This window comes from Nerophis ophidion, linkage group LG07 (genome assembly GCF_033978795.1).
Source record: "Nerophis ophidion isolate RoL-2023_Sa linkage group LG07, RoL_Noph_v1.0, whole genome shotgun sequence".
Taxonomy (NCBI): Eukaryota; Metazoa; Chordata; class Actinopteri; order Syngnathiformes; family Syngnathidae; genus Nerophis; species Nerophis ophidion.
Window position 1 is genome coordinate 42802412 of NC_084617.1, and position 24672 is coordinate 42827083.

General features: G+C 36.7%; 1 protein-coding gene across 7 annotated transcripts in view; it reads right to left on the bottom strand.

Annotated features, from left to right (window-relative positions):
• The window catches only part of LOC133556360 (tight junction protein ZO-2-like), a 148057-nt gene that overhangs the window by 22885 nt on the left and 100500 nt on the right, over positions 1–24672 (bottom strand). For all 7 annotated transcript variants that reach the window (XM_061906199.1, XM_061906201.1, XM_061906202.1 and 4 more), the window contains 8 exons: positions 23212–23431; positions 19692–19876; positions 16832–16927; positions 14302–14381; positions 13713–13923; positions 10915–11015; positions 9076–9279; positions 3668–3772 (listed from right to left, as the gene is read on the bottom strand). In XM_061906199.1, the coding sequence (XP_061762183.1) occupies positions 3668–3772; positions 9076–9279; positions 10915–11015; positions 13713–13923; positions 14302–14381; positions 16832–16927; positions 19692–19876; positions 23212–23431 (1202 nt within the window). The remainder of the gene's footprint in view (positions 1–3667; positions 3773–9075; positions 9280–10914; positions 11016–13712; positions 13924–14301; positions 14382–16831; positions 16928–19691; positions 19877–23211; positions 23432–24672) is intronic.

Consider the following 24672-nt stretch of genomic DNA (forward strand, 5'->3'; position numbering starts at 1 on the left):
GATCTGTGAAAACTGTATAAATATTAGTAGCAGGGCTGCAACTTTACTTTTAAAAAAATATTTATGTTCACTATCCATCTCCCCAATGCAAAATGAGCAAATAATAAAATAACATTAATCATAAATAAACTAAATAAATAGGAACAAATAATACTGCAATGAGGTGGCGACTTGTCCAGGGTGTATCCCACCTACCGCCCGAATGCAGCTCAAATAGGCTCCAGCGAGCCCAAAAGGGACAAGCGGTAGAAAATGGATGGATGGAACAAATAATAAATCAATTAAAAACATATTCATAAATGAACAAGTACAATATAATTGTTTTGTGTCAAAATATTTTTTGTTTTAATTCATATTATGCAAGCATAAAAATGACTGGAATTAATTTGGATTAATTACAATTCAAAAGAGTGATTCATTCCGACAAACTTTTAGAAAAATGAAAATTCATAAATAATGCATTGTTATACAAATACTATAGGCCAGTGTTTCTCAAATGGGGGTACGCGTACCCCTGGGGGTACTTGAAGGTATGCCAAGGGGTACGTGAGATTTTTTTTAAATATTCTAAAAAATAGCAACAATTTAAAAATCCTTCATAAATATATTTATTGAATAATACTTCAACAAAATATGAATGTAAGTTCATAAACTGAAAAGAAATGCAACAATGCAATATTCAGTGTTGACAGCTAGATTTTTTTGTGGACATGTTCCATAAATATTGATGTTAAAGATTTTTTTTTTGTGCGAAGAAATGTTTAGAATTAAGTTGATGAATCCAGATGGATCTCTATTACAATCCCCAAAGAGGGCACTTTAAAATTGATGATTACTTCTATGTGTATAAATCTTTATTTATAATTGAATCACTTGTTTATTTTTCAACAACTTTTTAGTTATTTTGATATCTTTTTTTCCAAATAGTTCAAGAAAGACTACTACAAATGAGAAATATTTTGCACTGTTTTACAATTTAATAAATCAGAAACTGATGACATAGTGCTGTATTTTACTTCTTTACTCTTTTTTTCAACCAAAAATGCTTTGCTCTGATTAGGGGGTACTTGAATTAAAAACATGTTCACAGGGGGTACATTACTGAAAAAAGCTTGAGAACCACTGCTATAGGCAATAACCTAAATAGAAATATATGAAAAGCAATACATAAAAAAGTTCTAACTCTACACAAATACTGACACTCGGGATGTAACGATATGAACATTTCACATAATGGATACTGTGACCAGAATTATTACGGTCATGTAAAAAGAAATAGTATTTCTACACACACAAAATCTTTTAAACACACTTTTATGAGAATAAATACATGAATAAATACAGTAAACTACAGAGACACACTTAACATAAATATTGTTTTGGCTTCTTGAGAGCCATTTCTTTGGGTTACTGTCGTGTTTTAATACATGGCTTTATGTCCGCATAATAATGAGAGTTTTGCCTTTTGAATAATAAATCTTTATATTTATCACTCTGTTATTGACTGTTCTAAGAGAGCACCGTCTGAAGGCTCAATGTACTTGCCCGGACAGTAATGTGTTTATCCAAGTTTAGATGTTAGCATTTAAGCTAGCTAGCAATTAATATGTTAGCTAGCAATCAGTGGGCTAGCATTCTTCTCCAGGAAAAGAGCGGTATCACTAGGCACAAACCGAAACCTGCCAGACACTACTAGACACTGATTGACATAAAATCCAACGGTGACATGTTACGGTACCTGGGTTGTGGATAATGTCACGCCCGGTTGCCAACTCAGCACTCGATGATCACTCCAGCAGCACTGAGAGCAAACTCAGCCAAACCACCTCAAGGTAATGTTGCAATTTTCAATGCCAATAAAGCAATTGACTCAAAAAATGCTACAACGTGAGTAAAGCAAGCCTTTACTTTTACAAAAACGTGCTAGCTTGGTGCTAATATAAATTGGCTTTGTTGTTGACATACAACTGATTAGCATTGGCGATTTTACATGAAGATTTGAACACCTCCAAATGTGTCAATGAAAACGACAATGAAGATGCACGTAACAATCAAACAGCTGGCGCGTAATAGGTACAATACTGACAGTATCAATACTTTTTAGGGCACAACTAAAGACTATATATTGCAAAGACTGACCTGACTATGTCTTTGGAAGTGGGAGGAAGCCGGAGTACCCGGAGGGAACCCACGCATTCACGGGGACCTGGGGATAGGTTGATTGGCAACACTAAATTGGCCCTAGTGTGTGAATGTGAGTCTGAATGTTGTCCGTCTATCTGTGTTGGCCCTTCCGCCCGATTGTAGCTGAGATAGGCGCCAGCGCCCCCCGCGACCCCAAAAGGGAATAAGCGGTAGAAAATGAATGGATGGATGGATGACCTGACTATCCAACACACCACACCCAAAACTATACACTACTGCCATGTAACGTCTCGGACTTGCAACTGTAATTGCAACTTAATACTATACTTGCAAATGAGACTAAAAAATGTGATAATAAACAACAACTGGACAGCATTTATCATTTATCAGCTCATTTTTAAATGTTGCAATAAAAAATAAGATGTTGTCATCAAAAACAATCTATATTAACACACACGAAAGTACAGAAAATCAGTACTGTTAAGATCCAGTATTGATTCCCAGGTACCGGGAATTGGTACTGTATTGGTTCAAATGTGAACGGTACCTGAGGTATGACCGGTCCATTAGCTTATCGCAAGTTACATCGCTAACAAACTACATGACTAAAATCCAACAGAACAAAATAGAAAACATCATTGCCAAGTCAAGAGGGTTTAATTCACACTTTTCCATAAAGATGGATGGACAAAATCCCAACCCAAGTGAAATGAATCCATCACATTTGATTTGGTGCAAGTTAGAAAAAACATCTTTCAGTTTTACTACATCATGATTTACCGTATGAACAGTTGCTATATCACTCTGCCTGAATAGTTACATACCACCTCAGAAATCACTTGGCTCTCCATAATGACCAACATTAACATAAAGTAGCGTAGTGGGCCTAAATAGTCATTAAAAACAAGGTATCAATCAATCAATGATTATTTATACAGCCCTAAATCACTAGTGTCTCAAAGGTAGAGGTCATATTTGAAGAGAAGAGAATTATATTTATATAGCACTTTTCAAAGTGCTTTACATAGTGAACCCCAATATGTAAGACACATTTAAACTAGTGTGGGTGGCACTGTGAGCAATTGGGTAAAGTGTCTTTGTCTTGCCCAAGGACACAACAGCAGTGATGAAGATGGCGGAAGCGGGGATCAAACCTGGAACCCTCAAGTTGCTGCCACGGCCGCTCTACCAACCGAGCCACGCCGTCCACATTTAACAAATATAGTTCATATGTTTGGCCACTGTACACTGTACTGTATTACACAAGGTCTGAATTAAATTCAATAAAACTGTACTTTAATCAGGTGATTCTTTGGCGTACCACTAGATAGTGCCAGTGTACCACTATTTAAAGTTAAAGTTAAAGTACCAATTATTGTCACACACACGAGGTGTGGCGAAATTATTCTCTGCATTTGACCCATAACCCTTGCTCTCCCCTCTAGTGGTAGACATATCACAATGTGACAATCCCTGGTTTAGGTCAAGTCAGAAGTAAGTTTCCACCATTAATACACCTTACCTTACTGTCCGTCAGGAATACAGGTGGAGGGCTGCACCTGTTGGCAACTTCCTGGCTGCTTTTTTTCAAACGACTGCGGATCTCTGGGCTGTACCTGCGTAATATCTGCACAACACAAGGAGAAGCACAAGAAAAATTAGCGTGTCATGTAGTGGAAGGTCACACAGCCACACCACATACAACAGAAAAATCAATACAAAATAGGAGTTTAATGGAAGAGGAGAAGCATAACTACAGTACAGTTGCGCTTTTAACATCAGAATTAATACGTATATATATATATATATATATATATATATATATATATATATATATATATATATATATATATATGTGTATATGTATGTAAGTATATATATATATATATATATATGAATATATATATATATATATATATATATGTAGAAACCCTGTTTCCATATGAGTTGGGAAATTGTGTTAGATGTAAATATAAACTTAATACAATGATTTGCAAATCATTTTCAACCCATATTCAGTTGATTATGCTACAAAGACATAATAATCATTAACTTTAGAATTTGACGCCAGCAACACGTGACAAAGAAGTTGGGAAAGGTGGCAATAAATATTGATAAAGTTGAGGAATGCTCATCAAAAACTTATATGGAACATCCCACAGGTGTGCAGGCTAATTGGGAACGGGTGGGTGTCATGATTGGGTAAAAAATCAGCTTCCATGAAATGCTAAGTAATTCACAAACAAGGATGGGGCTAGGGTCACCACTTTGTAAGCAAATTGTCAAACAGTTTTAGAACAACATTTCTCAACGAGCTATTGCAAGGAATTTAGGGATTTTACCATCATATATACATACATACATACATACATACATATATATATATATATATATATATATATATATATATATATATATATATATATATATATATATATATATATATATATATATATATACATACATACATATGTGTATATATATACATGTATATATATATTAGGGGTGGGGAAATTAATGCGTTAATTACGAGTTAACTCATCAATCTATTAACGCCGACAATTATTTTATCGCGCATTTGCGTATGTTGTTTACATGCTTTTATTTTGTTAACGCCTTTTCTTATAAAGATGGCAGCGCCCGGACTGGCTTCGGCGTGGAAGGGCTCTTGGTAAAGATGGAACATTTGGCAAAATACCGGACAATTCTGCAAATTTTATGGCTGGCTTACAGCGTGGTTACTCCGGGATCACTTACGACCGCCAGACAATTCTGGATGTGGATAGATCGGGCCGTTTTGGACTAAATGACGCGTGCTTGCTAGACCGACTAGCTAGCATGGGAATACTTTGCCGGCTACATCCAGCGGCCTGTGAAGCAGCGGAGTATATGTGTTGTCTGTCTATTTATGAATAATGCAGACGAGGAGTGTTGGCTGAGTTCTTAACGTTTACTTTCAGAGCGTGCATATAACAACATACAAGATGCCGTCATGGCGACACACAACCTATACCGGGCTACCGCGCATGCTCGTCACTCCTGTTGCATGCTGGGTAGGGTAGTTCTTTTTTTCCCTGGCTCATAACATCACAATATAGTACCATGTATATGATGCGTTCAGTTTATCAAAGCACCAAGCAAACAATCGGAAACTTCCCATCATATCAATTCCTAGATATGGTCATAATTATTTTAAGTGCACTACGCATAATAAACACGACATTATTAATATTGCTACTACGGATAATTTGATCCAAAATTCCCTAAAACAGCCCACTACCTATAATATAGTTTTTTAAACATAAGATCCCTGATAAAAAAAAATGTTCCTGCTGTTTCCTCAGAAATTGCCTGTTCGGATGTTATGATTGTGGCTCAGAGAGTTGTATGTAGATTATATTTATTTTCCATAACAAACAGGTTAACTTAAATACCCTGGCAGTGGAAATAAGCTTAAATGCTTGTATTTACATTTTTTGAGTTGATTTTCATTAAATATGCTATTTAACTGCTACTGTTTAACAAGTACTGATTTAAATTGTGTTTGCACAACAAAGGTTTTGGCGCTTTTGTTCATGTGGGAGAATATTCCAATAAAGGTGCACAACACACTACTTTTGAATTCATTATTAGGCTTTGCGTATAGAATGCAGTTAATAGCGATTAATCGGAGAAAAAGTGCGATTAACTTCGATTAAAATTTTTAATCATTGCCCAGCCCTAATATATATGTATACAGATGTGTATATATACATATACACACATATATATATATATATATATATATATATATATATATATATATATATATATATATATATATGTATATATATATATATATATATATATATATATATATATGTGTATATATATATATATATATGTATATATATACACAGATGTGTAGATATACATATACACACATACATATACATACATATATATATATATATATATATATATATATATATATATATATATATATATATATATATATATATATATATATATATTAGAGCTGGGCAACGATTAACAATTTCAATCGAAGTTAATCGCACTTTTTCTCTGATTAATCGCAATTAACTGCATTGTGTACGCAAAGCACAATAATGAATTCAAAAGTAGTGTGTAGTGCACCTTTATTGGAATATTCTCCCACATGAACAAAAGCGCCAAAACATTTGTTGTGCAAACACAATTCAAATCAGTACTTGTTAAACAGTAGCAGTTAAATAGCATATTTTATGAAAATCAACTCAAAAAATGTAAATACAAACATTTAAGCTTATTTCCACTGCCAGGGTATTTAAGTTATCCTGTTTGTTATGGAAAATAAATATAATCTACATACAAATCTCTGAGCCACAATCATAAGAATTTCTGAGGTAACAGCAGGAACATTTTTTTTATCAGGGATCTTATGTTTAAAAAACCTATATTATAGGTAGTGGGCTGTTTTAGGGAATTTTTGATTAAATTATCCGTCGTAGCAATATTAATAATGTTATGCCCTTAAAATAATTATGACCATATCTAGGAATTGATATGATGGGAAGTTTCCGATTGTTTGCTTGGTGCTTTGATAAACTGAACGCATCATATACATGGTACTATATTGTGATGTTATGAGACAGGGAAAAAAAGAACTACCCTACCCAGCATGCAACAAGAGTGACGATCATGCGCGGTAGCCCGGTAAATGTTGTGTGTCGCCATGACGGCATCTTGTATGTTGTGATATGCACGCTCTGAAAGTAAACGTTAAGAACTCAGCCAACACTCCTGGTCTGCATTATTCATAAATAGACAGACAACACATATACTCCACTGCTTCTCAGGCCGCTGGATGTATCCGGCAAAGTATTCCCATGCTAGCTAGCCGGTCTAGCAAGCACGCCTCATTCAGTCCAAAACGGCCCGATCTATCCACATTCAGAATTGTCTGGCGGTCTTAAGTGATCCCGGAGTGACCACGCTGTAAGCCAGCCATGATATTTGCAGAATTGTCCGGTATTTTTGCCAAATGTTCCATCTTTACCAACAGCCCCTCCACGCCGGAGTCCGTCCGAGCGCCGCCATCTTTATAAGAAAAGGCGTTAACAAAATAAAAGCATGTAAACAACATACGCAAATGCGCGATAAAATAATTGTCGGCGTTAATAGATTGATGAGTTAACTCGTAATTAACGCATTAATTTGCCCACCCCTAATATATATATATATACATGTATATATATACACATATGTATGTATATATATATATATATATATATATATATATATGTATGTATATACATATATATGTATATACATATATACATATATATGTATACATATATATATATACATATATCCATCCATTTTCTACCGCTTATTCCCTTTCGGGGTCGCGGGGGGCGCTGGCGCCTATCTCAGCTACAATCGGGCGAAAGGCGGGGTACACCCTGGACAAGTCGCCACCTCATCGCAGGGCCAACACAGATAGACAGACAACATTCACACTCACATTCACACACTAGGGCCAATTTAGTGTTGCCAATCAACCTATCCCCAGGTGCAATATATATAATGTATATACATATATAATGTATATACATATATATATAATGTATATATATACATATATATAATGTATATACATATATATACATAATGTATATACATATGTATATACATACATATACATATATATATATATATATATATATATATACATACATATACATATATATATATATATATACATACATATACATACATATACATATATATATATATGTATGTATATATATATATATATATATATATATATATATATATATATATATATATATATATATATATATATATATATCAGTGGCAGGCCGTGCCTTTCTTACCTAGTCTCACCAGTGATGTCCTACTTAGTCCGCCTTCACCTCTCAAAATACCATAATTGATGTCACCACATGGACACGGCTGCAGATACTATAAAGAAACACACTTGCACACTACTGGCCATTGAATGCACACTACTGGCCATTGAATCCCCACAACAGTGAACAAAACTGTCTATTTTTCGGCACATTTAACATTCAATAAACCCGCTTCAGCAATTTAACAAGCACGTGTACAGGGATATTTCACAACTGTTTGTCTATGTCTTTACTGTGTATATAATTGAACAGTGTTCATGTTGTGTACATGGTGTATTCATAATATCTTGTGTAAAGGAAATTTCAAATTTCTATGAAGCTCAAGATCAGAGCCCGATGTCCCCTGGTTTTGATAGATGGATGGGATGGGATGGGATGGATGGATGGATGGATGGATGGATGGATTATGGATAGATAGATAGATAGATAGATAGATAGATAGATAGATAGATAGATAGATAGATAGATAGATAGATAGATAGATAGATGGATAGAACTTTATAGAAAATCTTGTATTTGAGATTATTTATAGGGTTAGGCGAAATACGTGCTCAACTTCAGCCCAAACCCTTTTGGTCTGTAAAATTGTCAATTTATGAATGTAAAATAATTTGTTTATTTTGTTGACCACTGACCGAAGAAATTATAAACTAACAAAAAAAACAAAACAAAAAAAACCTAAATAACTAAAACATGTCTTATGTGGTACTGTCAAAATGAAAATAATTGTATAAAACAAATGACACAAAAAAAATTAATAAATAAAATATTTTAACTCACAATTTGTAGTATTGTTTTCATATTACTAGGACTTTATTATCATAACAATGCAGGTCTTTTTTCTCATATTAGGAATGAAAGTATTTAATTACAATTACATTTAATTAATGACATTTCAGACATTTTTTTTTTATTTGTCCCATTTGGCCCCTCTCCATCATTTATGTCTTACCATCAACAACTTAATTCCGTACAACATCAGCAGCAGATGAAATAACATGTCAGTGTGACTTACCTGCTCAGCTGTGACTGGCTCCGATGAGCGGCTGATGGCAGAGATGTGCATGGTCTCTGTGTCCAACTCATTGTCGGTGTAGGTCTCATCCGCAGTATCGTCCAGGTCAGAGGTCAGTCTGCTGTCCATGCTGAGGTAGTCGGCGGACAAGAAGGAGAGACGCTCCGCATCCTGGCAGTCCAGCTCACTCTCTACTTCCTCCAACTAAAAAAGACACATGATGGATCTTGGGTGTATAGGAAGAAGGGATGGACAGACAGATAGCACCAGGAAAGAAAGAAGACAGAAAGAGAGGAAAAGGTGTAGAAGCTCACAGTAGGAAGACAAACAGTGTGCATGCTCTCTAAGCAATGGAAAACCTGCTCACACAAATTGATATATGATCAGAAAGACATGACCAGAAATGACACATTTCACAACCTCTACTTGAGTATTTCTATACTTTACAATTAATATTAACAGTTGTTTAAAACATTGTATTCTTATTTGCTTCCGAACCTGGGAGCCGTGGTCCCGATACAAATACCGGTACCAAAATGTATTTTGATACGTTTTGATACTTTTCTAAATAAAGGGGACCACAAAAAAAAATTAATTATTGGCTTTATTTGAACAAAAAATCTTACAGTACATTATATGTTTCTTTTTGCAATCGAAGAACAATTTAGTCCTTAAATGAAATAGTGAACATACTAGACAACTTGTCTTTTAGTAGTAAGTAAGCAAACAAAGGCTAATAATTAGTCTGCTGACGTATGCACAGTAACATATTGTGTCATTTATCATTCTATTATTTTGTCAACATTATGAGGTACAAACAGTAAAAAATGATTTTTAATCTACTTGTTCATTTGCTGTTAATATCTGCTTATTTTTGGTTTTAACATGTTCTAGCTACATTTCTGTTAAAATGTAAGAATCACTTATTCTTCTGTTGTTTGATACTTTACATTAGTTTTGGATGATACCACACATTTACCGTAGGTATCGGTCCGATAGCAAGTAGTTACAGGATCATACATTGGTCATATTCAAAGTCGTCATGTGTCCAGGGACATATTTCCTGAGTTTATAAACATATAAATTTTACAAAAAGAAAGAAATATCGATGTAATCATAGTAGTATCGACTAGATATGTTCTTGTACTTGGTATCATTACAGTGGATGTCAGGTGTAGATCCACCCAAGGCATGTTTACATTCAGGGGTGATAGCTTGTTGTTAGCGGTAAGCTATTGTATTCTTCTTACGGTGTGTAGTGAAGCATGTTTAGCTATTCCTCGTCCTGCAGTGATAATGAACTTGTAAAAAAACGTTCTTTATTTGTCGCTATGGAGGCCAGGATTAGTGATTTAGAAGTAGCTAGATGGATGTTAGCTCCTAGCTAGCTAGCCATGTCCTAAAGCACCTCTTCCTAAGGGCGTTTCAGTGTTGTAACTTCACCTTTATCTTTAGTTTTTAGACCAAAATGCATTGATTGATTGAGACTTTTATTAGTAGATTGCACAGTACAGTACATATTCTGTACAATTTACCACTACATGGTAACACCCAAATAAGTTTTTCAACTTGTTTTATTGGGGTCCACGATAATCAATTCATGGTAAACAATTTGTTCTCCCTTATCTGTCTACACACTGTGTCTGCTTATAAGTACTCCGTGTGTGTGCAGCCGAACATGCTTCTCTGCTCGTAAAAGCAGCAATCTCATGACGTAAAAAAAAAGGGACCCGGTACTTTTCAAACAGAGTACAGTAGTTTTTGATCCATTAGTAAAACAATACTATACTTGTCCCTCAAAAGGAACATAAAAGTCAAACAGGAAATGTGTGTGTTTACCTTGCCATCAGAAACCCACACTGCTTGCGTTTGTTGCTCTCTGATGGCGTCCTTGACGCTACCATACCAGGCATCATTGGCTGAGTTGAGCTCTATGGTAGCTGCACAGGACAAGACTAAAATTCAGAATTTAACCCTGACGACACAGAGGTGGTGCTTCCATCACTATATCAACATGTGCAGGTCAAGTAGCTGCAGTATACCAACAACCCAATACTTGTGACCCATGGTAACCGTAAGATTGGTGTTCTCCTCCGGTGTGGACAGAGAATCAGTCCCTACAGAATCTTCTCACAAGGACAACATTCTGATTGACTGAACGCTCTGGCGATCATCCAGGATTCTTAGAACCCAAATTACATACCTAAATTTCATTTTAGTTCATCCTTCCTGACTGCAGTCAAGCAATAGGCCCTCAGAGAGGACAGATGTCAACTGGCCCAGAAAGTGTCCATATCCTTGGGTCAACATTACAGGTCATGAAGGGAGTTGGTTGGTGGAGCTAGGAACTCCACCTGCACATACACAATATATGTAGTGCTTGAGGTGCCGCTTTTTGCAGTAAGGAAGAATGAAATGCAACACTACACAGTTTTAGATTCAGCTAGCATGCTACTATGCAAACATTAGCATTTGAACTCTTTTTAGCTAATTTCACCTTGGAGTTATACTACTTGGTACGTGACAGATGCTGTCAGTATAACAGTCAGTCACGTACCAAGTTATGTGACTCTGAGGTATACGGTGGAAAAAGGTTAGCATGCTAGCATTAGCACACTAACAGTGAGCATGTGTCGCGTACCAAGTTATAATGGTGCGTTCTATTTGTATTGGGAAGTCAGAAATTCAACTGGAACGCCCGTCAACGTCGGAGCATTCTCACCACCCCCGAGTTGGCTTTAAAGATGGCTGCTCTGAATGTAAACAATAATATAAGCTTTCATATTATCTGTTATTAGCACTTTTGATTAGTTTTTGTTGCACTAAAGCAGCAATATACTATGTATTGTTGGACGTTTATGTATTGTGATGTTATTGTAGTGTAGACTGTGTTTGTCTCTTGTGGTTCTATAACTCTAGGAACATCCTCATCAACCACTGTGTTGTTGCAAAAAGAGTGTATATTTCCCCAAAAGTTGTTAATATTCATACAAGGCAAGCGCAAGAATATCATTCGTGGATGTGGCCATCTTGATTTTTGACCTTGTAACTGGAATGCTTTGCACCCAGTGGTGTGCCATCAGGGCCAGCAAGACCTTCTCTGCCGGCCTGACATACCCAAAAATCATAATCATAATTAAAGATAAAATATTTTTTTTATTTACTTTCCCTATATATCTAAAAATATTCATATTCTCTTCTTTTCATATTATGCTCCTTCCAGTGCTGTTGTTTTTAGTTTTAGTTTGTATCCAATCCAATTCAGCTAGCTTATGTTGCCATGCTGTATTAAATCTGCCCGGGACCTTCAGAATCAACAATGTCTCTGCACTGTCGGGGAGCGGGGACATACAGGTGATAGACAGTTGCGATAGCCAATCAGATCACAGGTTGTTGCCAGTAAGGCCTTCGAGATGGCCTAAGGTTGAATGTGACATTTACGCATCCTGTGATTGGATACTAACCGGGGCCGTTAGCGGATGAATTTGAGAACACATACAATTGATAGACAGTTGCGACAGCCAATCACATCACAAGTTTTTGACAGTAGCCTCTCTAGGTAGCCTGATGTTAACGAGACTGTGATTGGATACTCACTTGTCAATCCAATGTGGGTATCCATTCACAAGTTTCAATTTAGCAGGAAGCAGTAAGTGTTGCGCAGTAGCCATACTGGGATAGCAGAGAAGGAGAACAAAACGTTGATTAGGTGGCAGATATATATTTGCACGGCCATTTTCAAGAAGGATATTCAAAGAAAAACTACATCTTGTGAAACGATGTCGGCCAAATCCGGAAGCTAGCTCAGCTGGTCTGTCGATGAAATGGGGAAATCCTCGCCACTTCCACTCGAATAAGCCGACGACTGGCGTATACGGCGACGAATAGGCGCTACAAATTGTGAGTTCAAATATTGGAATTTTTTCACTTTTAATATATTTTTTGCAATTTTAATTTGGACAGTACCACATAAGACAGGTTTTAATTGCTTATGCATTTTATTTGATTTTTAAATGCGCCAGAAAATAAACAGTTTTGTACGCTGGTGAGGTGTTTCAATGCACAGTAGGGCGTAAATGTGTTCTTGTATAGTATTTCTCCAGCAATGGTCATGTGGTGACATCAATTATGGTATTTTGAGATGTAATCATTGAAGTCGGACATCACTAAAGGTGTAGGTGGGAAACGCATGGCCCGCCACTTTCCTAACCCATCTGTGACCTTATTCCCAGCTCCTACCTTCTGAGGTAAATAGAACGCATCATATGTAAGATGTACGGTTGCAAAATTATCCCAAAAAGTCTAAAATTTGCTTAAAAACGTAGTTTTAACATGCTAGGGGTTGAGGAACAAAAATCAATGAGCATTTGGACTTTGGAACCGCTCAAATCCGGTGAAAAATGTGGGCTATGTAGAAGTTTGTATTGTGCCCATTCAAAATGTGTTCTTGGTACGTGACACATGCTAACAGTTAGCATGTTGACTTAAGCATTATGGCATGCATTGCTAACACTACCATGCTAACTGTTTTGGCTAATTTTGCAACAGTTTACCCCAGAGTCAAATAAGTTGATAACTAACTGTGAGCATGCAGAATGAATAAAATACAATATTATGGACAAGTATCGGTCACTCACATGTGAATAAGTGACAACAGCTTTTCCTCAGCTTGATGGCTTGCTCATATAACTTGCGGGCGCTACGGTTGGAGTTTGGAATGATTCTTTGTCTCATGGCCTTGATGCCATGCTTGCTGTCTGGATTGAAGAAGATGACGATGGGATACCACTGGGTGTAGTTCAGGGTGTCCACTGCTTTGGGCGTTACATCAAGCAGGGCGTGTTTATCCTGTGGGGCGTGAGGGACACTGAGATAAGACATTTTGATTTTGACAGGCCTTACAACAATTAAATGACAAAATATGGGAATTGGACTACACCATGTGGTATAAACCAGTGAGTGAAATGCCAATATTAGTTTGGCAAACTATGCAATAAAGCTTATCTTGTGCGATAAGTTCAACTTCTGTGCTTTTGGGGTTTTAAAGTTACAAAGAACACTTCAAACAATCATAAGAAATTCATAAAATAACATGCTGACATTTTAGGTGCCACAAATCCCCAAAAAAGCCTGATAAATTTGGTTGAGACTGATTATTCGACTGAAGAGGAAATATTAGGAATTAAAGAGGTATTTTTAAAAAAAGATGTGCATAATATACTTTACCTGCTCAATAATTTGCCGAATAGTGTTGAGGCGAACCACACCTGAGGACTTCTCTGAGCCAGCATCTTTCGGTTCCGTCTCTAACATGAAAATAATGACAATTTATTTTTTTTTCATGATCATGTGATCCACGAGGGATTAGGGTACCAATACTGGTACCAAAAGGTATTTTGATACTTTTCTAAATGTTTTATTTTTATTTAGCCTTTATTTAACCAGGTAAAATCCCATTGAGATCAAAGATTTATTTTGCAAGGGAGACCTGGCCAAGAGGGCAGCAGCCAGGTTACATTAAAAACAGTAAAAAAAAAAAAAACCCATAGAACATCAAATTTACATCATTTAAACTTGCTCATATAACACTTGTGCATAAAGACAAGGTGGACTGCAATTCTTTCACAGTAGCTTTAAACTCATTTAATGTAACAAGGGTTTGAAGTTGAAGATCCGATTGTAGGTCATTCCAAGCCTGCGGTGGTGAAAACCTAAATGCTTTCTTGCCCAGTTCAGTTCTTACTTTGGGGACGACAAATTGCGGAACATTCATTGAATGAAGATTGTGACTTCCTTGTTTCTTTGTTAAAAGACAAGACAGATAAGATGGAGTGATACCTAGAATGTTCTTGTAGATGAACACGTACCAATGATTGAGGCGCACATTAAGACGTCCAGTTAACCATTGAGTATAAGACACAATGGTAATTAAGGGGAGCGCAGTTGGTGATGAATCTCAGTGCCCCGTGGTATACAATATACAGCTTGTGGAGACAACCAGCAGTAGCATTCATGTACAACACATCTCCATAGTCAATAAGAGGTAAAAAGGTTGTTTCCACCAATTTCTGTTTCACAGTAAAAGAAAAGCAAAACTTGTTTCTATAATAAAATCCCAGTAAAAGTTTAAGGGTTTTTTTTTTACAACATACTGAATGTGCTCCTTAAAACTCAAGTGGTCATCATTTAAAAACTCTAAATATTCAAAAGAAGATACTAACACAATTTGTTTCCCATTTCTTGTAAAATGTTCTCACACAGTGCTGATCTTAGTTTTTGATGTGGTAAAGAACATACACTTTGTTTTCTCTGCATTTAAAACCAGTTGAAGATAGCAAAGTTGTTCTTGTACTCTGTCAAATGCATATTGTAAATATTTAATAGTCTCAGCGCGAGTGGGTGCTGTAGTGTATATGACAGTATCATCAACGTATAAATGGAAAGTTGAATTCGGAATATTCTGTCCAAGATCATTTATGTACATAGTGAATAATAATGTGCCCAACACATTACCTTGAGGTTCTGTGTTAGGTAAATAAAGGCGACGACAAAAAAATGTCATTATTGGCTTTATTTTTTTTTTTTAAATCTCAAGGTGCATTAAACACTATTTAGTCCTTAAATAAAATAATGAACATACTAGACAACTTTTCTTTTAGTTGTAAGTAAAGATAGATGGATAGCTAGTACTTTATTGATTCCTTCAGGAAAATTAAAAAACAAAGGCTCCTATTAGTCTGCTGACATTTGCAATAACATATTGTGTCATTTATCATTCTATTATTTTGTCAACATTATGATGGACATACTGTAAAAATTATTTATTAATCCACTTGTTTATTTACGGTTAATATCTGGTTATTTTCTGTTTAACATGTTCTATCTATCTACACTTTTGTTAAAATGTAATAATCACTTATTCTTCCGTTGTTTGATACTTTACATTAGTTTTGAATGATACCACAAATTTAGGTATCGATCCGATACCAAGTAGCTAGAGGATCATACGTTGGTCATATTCAAAGTCCTCATGTGTCCAGGGCCGTATTTCCCAAGTTTATAAATATAATATAATTAAAAAAAAAGGAAAAAAGATTTTGTGACGATAAAAAATATCGATGTAATCATTGTAGACTAGATATGCTCTTGTACTTGGTATCATTACATTGGATGTCAGGTGTACATCCACTCGTGGCTATTGTTTACATTCAGGAACGACGTCATTAGCAGTGACGCCGGTGAGCTACTGTATCCTCTTACGGTGTGTAGTGAAGCATTTTTAGCAATTCCTCATCCTCCAGGGATAATGAACTTGTAAGAAACGTACTTTATTTGTTGCCATGGAGGCGAGGATTAGTGACTTAAAAGTAGCTAAAACACTGCCGACTGCAGATGGATGTTAGCTGCTAGCTAACTAGCCATGTTTTAAAGCACCACTTCATCTTTATCTTTAGTTTATAGACCAAAATGCATCCGTTCTCCCTTTTCTGTCTACACACTGCTTGTAAGTACTGTGTGTGTGTGCGCTGCCGAACTCTGCTCGTAAAACCAGCAATGTCACGACGTGACGACGCACCGTCATGCATGTAAAAAAAAAAGACTAAATAAAATAAAATGGAGAACCGGTACTTTTCAAACAGAGTATTGTACCGTTTTTGATTCATTAGTACAGCGATACTATACTAGTATCGGTATACCGTACAACCCTACTGGGGAGTGTAATATAGTTTCTAAAGATGCTTAGACAAATACTCACTAGCAATAACAAACAAGTTGGGCATCTCAGACGCCAGTTTTTCATTGGCAGCATCAGCTATGGGACCAAACAGCACCACAGGACGCCGGAAACCAGCTACAATGACACAAGACACAGTGTACACTTAACATATATGAATATTGGTACACATTTGTGGTTTGCCTTCACAGCAAGACGTGCATCTGTGCATGCGTATGAATCCAGGTAATGAGGAAATTGTGCATTAAAGGATTCTTTCACCTTCCACTAAATCAGGGGTGCCCAAAATGTTCCACTACATGCCACATACTGACAAATCAAAGGATGCAAGGGCCATTGTGGTAGTTTTCATCAGTACATTTCATCGATTTTTTTTAAGAACTGGAAAATCCAATTTTGGTGGAAAATTGTAATCTAAATGCTGGAGAGCCAAAGCCAAACTGAAATGCTAACAGTTAAAAACATATATGAGCAGTAACAAAAAATATCGGTAAAATGAGCTAAAACAAAAGCTAGCATGCTAACAGTGCATACTAATAATTACATGCTTATAGTTAGCATGAAATACCAAAATATATGACATTGAGGTATATATCTATAAAATGAGTTAAAAAAATAATTTAGCATGCTATTGTTAGTATGCTAAAATGTTAACAGTTACATGTGACAAGTACCAAGAATATTTAACTCTGAGGTGTGTACTGGAAAATCTTGTTTAAAATGCTAGCCCGCTAACATTAGCATGCATCAAGTACCAAAATGTGAATGAGGTGTATACCTACGAAATTAGCTAAGAAAAAAAGCTACCAGACTAATAACGTTATCATGCTTTCAGGTATTATTCGTCAAGTAACAAAATATTTGACACTGACGTGTATACTTGCTAATATTAGAATGCTAACAAAATATGACTGAGGTGTACTACATACCTACAAAATTAGCTAAAAAAAAAGCTAGCATACTAATGTTATCATGCTAAATGGGATCATTTGGCACGTAACAAAATATTTGGCGCTGAGGTATACCTGAAAAAGTAGCAAAAAAGCTTACATGCTAATATTAGAATGCTAACGATTGTTAAAAAATGACAAAGTCTTCAGCTAGGTGGCATGTAGATGCTGGTGCCAGCAACTCAGTCACAGTTTGTACACATACAAAACCCAAAACCAGGGAAGTTGGTACGTTGTGTAATTCATAAATAAAAACAGAATACAATGATTTGCAAATCCTTTTCAACTTATATTCAATTGAATAGACTACAAAGACAAGATACGTATTGTTCGAACTGAGAAACTTGATTTTTTTTTGCAAATAATTATTAATTTAGGATTTAATGGCAGCAACGCATTGCCAAAAAGTTTTTACAGAAGCATTTTTACCACTGTGTTACATGGCCTTTCCTTTTTACAACACTCAGTAAAGGTTTGGGATGTGAGGAGACCAATTTTTTAAGGTTTTCAGGTGGAATTCTTTCCCATTCTTGCTTGATGTACAGCTTAAGTTTTAAGTTCAACAGTCCGGGGTCTCCGTTGTGGTATTTTAGGCTTCATAATGCGCCTCACACTTTCAATGGGAGACAGGTCTGGACTACAGGCAGGCCAGTCTAGTATCTGCACTCTTTTACTATGAAGCCACGCTGGCTTGGCATTGTCTTGCTGATATAAGCTGGGGCGTCCATAATAACGTTGCTTGGATGGCAACATATGTTGCTCCAAAACCTGTATGTACCTTTCAGCATTAATGGTGCTTTCACAGATGTGTAAGTTACCCCTGCCTTGGGCACTAATACACCACCATAACATCAGAGATGCTGGCTTTTGAGCTTTGTGCCTCTAACAATTCGGATGATTCTTTCCCTCTTTGTTCCGGAGGACACGACGTCAGACCGCAGAACACTTTCCACTTTGCATCAGTCCATCTTAGATGAGCTTGGGCTCAGCGAAGCCGGCGGTGTTTCTGGGTGTTGTTGATAAATGGCTATGCTTTGCATAGTAGAGTTCTATCCTTTACACACTGATGTTGGTTTTTGATGCAATACCGCCTGAGGGTTTGAAGGTCAACGACGTTCAATGTTGGATTTCAGCCTTGCTGCTTACGTGCAGTGATTTCTCCAGATTCTCTGAACCATTTGATAATATTAAGGACCGTAGATGGTGAAATACCTAAATTCCTTGCAATAGCTGGTTGAGAAATGTTGTTCTTAAACAATTTGCTCACGCATTTGTTCACAAAGTGGTGTCCTTCGCCCCATCCTTGTTTGTGATTGACTGAGCATTTCATGGAAGCTGCTTTTATACCCAATCATGGCACCCACCTGTTCCCAATTGGCCTGTTTTACCTGTGGGGTGTTCCAAATAAGTGTTTAATGAGCAGTCTTTTTTGCCACTTGTGCCAGCTTTTTTGAAACATGTTGCAGACATCAAATTTTAAATGAGCTAATATTTGCAAAAAATAACGTAACGCAAAAAAAAATTGCGCTTTTCTATTGTTAGATACTCAAAGCGCTCACAGAGAGAAGTGGGAACCCATCATTCATTCACACCTGGTGGTGGTAAGCCACATCAGTAGCCACAGTTGCTATGGGGTAGACTGACGGAAGCGTGGCTGCCAGTTTGCGCCTACGGCCCCTCCGACCACTACCTATCATTCATTCATCATTCATTCACCAGTGTGAGCGGCACCGGGGTCAAAGGGTGAAGTGTCCTGCCCAAGGACACAACGGCAGCGACTTGGATGTCAATAGGTGGGAAGCGAACCTGCAACCCTCAGGTTTCTGGCACGGCCGCTCTACCCACTACGCCATACCGCCCTCGATGATGTCCCGTTCATGCCCCCTGCCTATGACCACCAGCAGATGTGCAATGTTTGGATTTCTACTCACCCTCTCGAAGGACCACACGTTCATACGATGGAAAGCGTGTGGCCAGAGTCTGTGAGGCAACATATTCGCAGTTCTTCCGCAGGTCTTTCCGCTTTAAAGAACGCTGGCCTCGCAACCGCCAAAAATCTGCTCGATCGCCACCAATGACCTTTTGGGAACTCTGAACACTGGCCATCTGTTCCGCTCTGACAGGAAGGAAACGTGTACACCTTAGAAGAAATACTGAGACAGAAAGCAAATCTAGACCTTATAAGAAATACTGAGACAGGAAGGAAACGTGTACACCCTAGAAAAAATACTGAGACAAGAAGGAATGTAGACCTTAGAAGAAATACTGAGACAAGAAGGAAACAAAGACAGGAAGGAAACATAGACCTTAGAAGAAATACTGAGACAGGAACGAAATGTAGACCTTAGAAGAAATACTGAGACAGGAACGAAACGTAGACCTTAGAAGAAATACTGAGACATGTGTAATTCTATTGTTGTACCTAAGAAAGGACAGGCGAATAGGCCAGATTCACATCCGTGCAAGATGACAACAATCTGTTGAGTTTTTCATTATCATAACTTCAAACTCGAGGCTATGATGGCTCATTACGATTTAATCAAATTACAAAAAAAAAGTGATTTCTAATATGAATAATTGGTCCCTGAACTGCACACACGCTGCTCACGGAAGTAAACAATTCTAGTCGGTGTCACTCCTGGCAATTTGCCAAGAATTTTATTAAACCAGAGTTAACATTTCGTAACGTAAATTATTTGGGTGTCCTAACTTTTTCCACTGAGGGCCGGACACTGAAAAAAAATCAAAGCAATTCGATATTTGTCATTTTCAAAATCATTACAATATATACAATAGATCTTTTTTTTACTTTTAGGGCTCCCCTCAGGTTTGGTCTCGGGAAACCAGAAGGGTCTCAGTCATATAAATGCTAAAAAAAAGAGTCACATGTATTTTTAAATCTCGAGATCAATTTAAAATATCTGTTGATATTAAGTCCATTTTTTTTTCATGTTTTATGCCCTTTTTCTAACAGAAAACGCTGTTTTTATGGCAAAAACACAAACCATGCAACATTTTTCCCTAAAAAAATGTCAATGTGGAATATTTAATGTGGAGTAATTGGTCAATAATTCATAACAAAATTGGTTTTCTTTCTTTATTATTTTTTGAGCAATGGCAGTTTAAATAATTAAAAAAATTACACTTAAATTATCAGGGGTAAAATTGATTCTGTTGAGTACTGGTACCGATTCCCAGGTACCGGGATTTGGTACCACATCAGTTCAAATGTCAACGGTACCCATAACTAGTCATGAATTCCATAAAAATTAAACTCCATTGTTTTGTTTTGTTTTTTTACCAAAATGTTCATGTTCTCCATTTTTCAAAGGAGCAATTTGAGTGCTGTTTTGACAGAGTTGGTATTAGTAGGAGTCACAATGAAAAGTGAAGCCATCCCTGTCTAGACGCTACGTTACTACAATTACTCAGTGGCCTAGTGGTTAGAGTGTCCGCCCTGAGATCGGTAGGTTGGGAGTTAAACCCCGCCCGAGTCATACCAAAGACTATAAAAAAAAATGGGACCCATTGCCTCCCTGCTTGGCACTCAGCATCAAGGGTTGGAATTGGGGGTTAAAATACCCCTCACTTCCCAGCGGGTGAACAAGGGGATGGGTCAAATGCAGAGGACAAATTTCATCACACCTAGTGTGTGTGTGACAATCATTGGTGCTTTAACTTTACTCACAAGACGTTACTTGTACAATATCGTCAGAGTCAGCATTTATTTGGACTTTCACTGGTGCCATTTTGGAACTGATGTCATGTTTTTTGCACACGCATGTCACTTCTTATTGCCTTCACATTAGACATACATACAAGTCACATATGTTTTTGATAATGTGAACGACGACATAAAAAGGTCGGATTTAACACAGTGTGAACGTAGCCTCGGAGTATCGACGGTTGAGAAAGAATTCAGCATGCTCTATTTGTCCTCCTAGCAATCCAGTAATCCATATTCACTTAAAAAAAGTGAAACATTGAAGTAATATAATAATCCATAAAGTTGCTCTGAAGCAAAAGGGCAGGTCTCTGGTCGCCGTCTGACCTTATTTCATCAAAACACACCTTGATTAAATGCAACATGCTAATTGATGTACTGTATATGTTATAATTGATAGGATATACCATGTAAAAGTCGGAAAAATAATAATAAATACTATTATTTCGAGAAACACATTGATGGATGTGTGGTTTCCAAGAAAATGACAACAACTGCATTGCACTGCAAACATAGTTGATTTGTTTACGACTTAAAAGCAGATGTCGATAAAAGACTTCCCTGCTGTGAGATGTCACATGATGTTGCTAGTGTACAACCTCGTGCTAATAAAAATGCATTTTTTCACATATTTATTTACACCAATTACCAAATTTTACGTACTATAAGCCGCTACTTATTTCCTACACTTTGAACCCTGTGGCTTATAAAACAGTGCGGCTAATTTATGGATTTTTCTTTGCTAATGACCATAATGTTTTGTATTGAACAAATAGTTTTAATACATGCAGGCAGAAACACTGAATAAGTGTGTTATTGTTTGTGTTCTGGCGCCATCTTTTAGATGAGTTCGCTCACTGCAGGTGTTGCTGCCGGTTGAAAATGTTCTTCCTGTTTACCGGAAGTAAAACCGTCCATAGTGTTTCTGCTTCAAAGGATTCTACAATACTCGAAGCAACATTTGTAAGTTTTACAATATAACTAAAACTATTTGTACTTACTAAGGAGTGTTTTCATGCATATTTTTACGTGCTATCGTAATGTAATGAAGCTGTCTGTTAGTATTATTAACTTACAATGGCATTATGTTTGTATTGTTTCAGTTTCATAAATTCACCAAAATGTCACCAGGGACTTATTGAGTCTGTTCCGCTGATTGGAGAGCTAGCTTCCAGAGCGAGTGGGTCCATGACGATGACTTCTGTTTTGTTTTATCATCAGTTTTACAGCTGTGTGACAGGCACTGTTTGGAAACACTTAAGGTACACCGGTAAACATCTGCGGTTCATGGTCCAGTGCGGCTAATATATGTAAAAATATCTATTTCTTCTAAAATTTGGTGGGTGCAGTTTAAATACCAATGCACTCTATATTCTGGAATATACGGTACATATAGTACCGCTTAGAGTACCAATGAATACAGGAATCCATCCATCCATCCATTTTTTACCGCTTATTCCCTTTTGGGGTCGCGGGGGGCGCTGGCGCCTATCTCAGCTACAAGGAATATTAATATTGGTATCAAAAAAATCCCAACGATACACTAAGACTTACTACTACTGAATGTCGTGTCAGAATGGGAGTAATGTTCCAACAAATGTACACCAAATGAGTTTGAGATGTCTTGACTTTTTCAAAAGTGTCATCCTTAGCGACCAATCGACCGTATAATTACAATCACAAACAATATTTCCCATTGAAGGCATAACTAAAAGTGCAGAGCCTACCTGCTCTTGTTGGGAATAATTCCCTTCTCTAGCAGCTGTTTGTCCTTGCCAACACGAACTGCCAGCCAGTTGCCAAGCTTGCCATCGTACAGCGTGTCCACCACCTTGAAGATGCCCCCCCGGCCAAAAGACAGACTCTGAGGAATCTCTTTTTCAAAGTCAAAGTGTGTCCTGATGAAGAAGGAGTCTCCACGTCCTGACACCAAGATGTCATTATACACTGGAGGGAAAGGAAAACATGAAACAAAAAACCAAAGGTCAAAAAGGTTTGTTAATAGACAAACATTTGAAATGGCTTTTTTATTTTGTTTATTTTTTTTTTTTTTTTTAGAAAAAATGGAAAAAATTATAACAATTTGCAAATCTATATTTTTCTGGATGGACGCAGTAGTGTCAGGTCATCAGTACGTATTTACAGAATAATTTCAAAGTTACAACAGGAAAAGGGTCTTTTAGTCAGTAGTTCAGTAATGTGTAAATATGGAATATTTATTTTTCTGGAAGACATCATTCCAGATAATCATATAATTTGTTAGTAGGAAACAGATCCTCACTTACTGTATATGCAGGTTTAGCAATTCTCGGTATCTGTATATTGATACCAGTAATGGTAGCAATTTTCAATACTTTCGTGCGTTTACATGGTAATAAATGTTAATAGTTCAAAATAGTTATTAAAAATTAAGCTGATAATAATAACTGTGCTGCTTAGTTGTTATATTTACTTTTCTTACACTTCAAAGTATCATTTGCAAGTATTATTTAGTGCAGTTATCTCTCCAAGGTGTTAGGTGGCAGTAGTGTATAGACGATGGAGTACTACAGTTGAATGTGTGAGACCTACACACACAACTTTTTTATTTTTATTATTAAAGCGGATTGTCCTGTACCGAGTATATCCCTCCTGTTTTCTACTGCACTATCTTGTAATAAACATTTCCATCATGTTTGATGGAGGTCTTATATGCTAACATTTTGTTTACATCTATATTTGTGTTTACGAGAGGTGCAACAGTACAGGTAACCCACGCTACGGTCCGTACCTGGTTTTAGGGTTAACGGTTTTACTTCTTTTTTTGGTACTTTTTGTGGGGGTAAAGAGAACTACCTATTTGCCTCCTAAAGTTATTTAGGAGGCACTTTCAAATGGTAAATCATTATTTATATTCTTTAATCAATTGTATACATCAGTGTTTTATTTATTATTTGTATTCTGTAATGACTTGTATACATCAGTGATTTATTTATCATTATGTATTATTTGTATTCTTTAATGACTTGTATACATCAGTGTTTTATTTATTATTATTTATATTTTAAATAGACTCCCTTTTTAGACCAGTTGATCTGCCGTTTCTTTTCTTTTTCTCCTATGTCCCACTCTCCCTTGTGGAGGGGGTCCGGTCCGATCCGGTGGCCATGTACTGCTCGCCTGTGTATCGGCTGGGCACATCTCTGCGC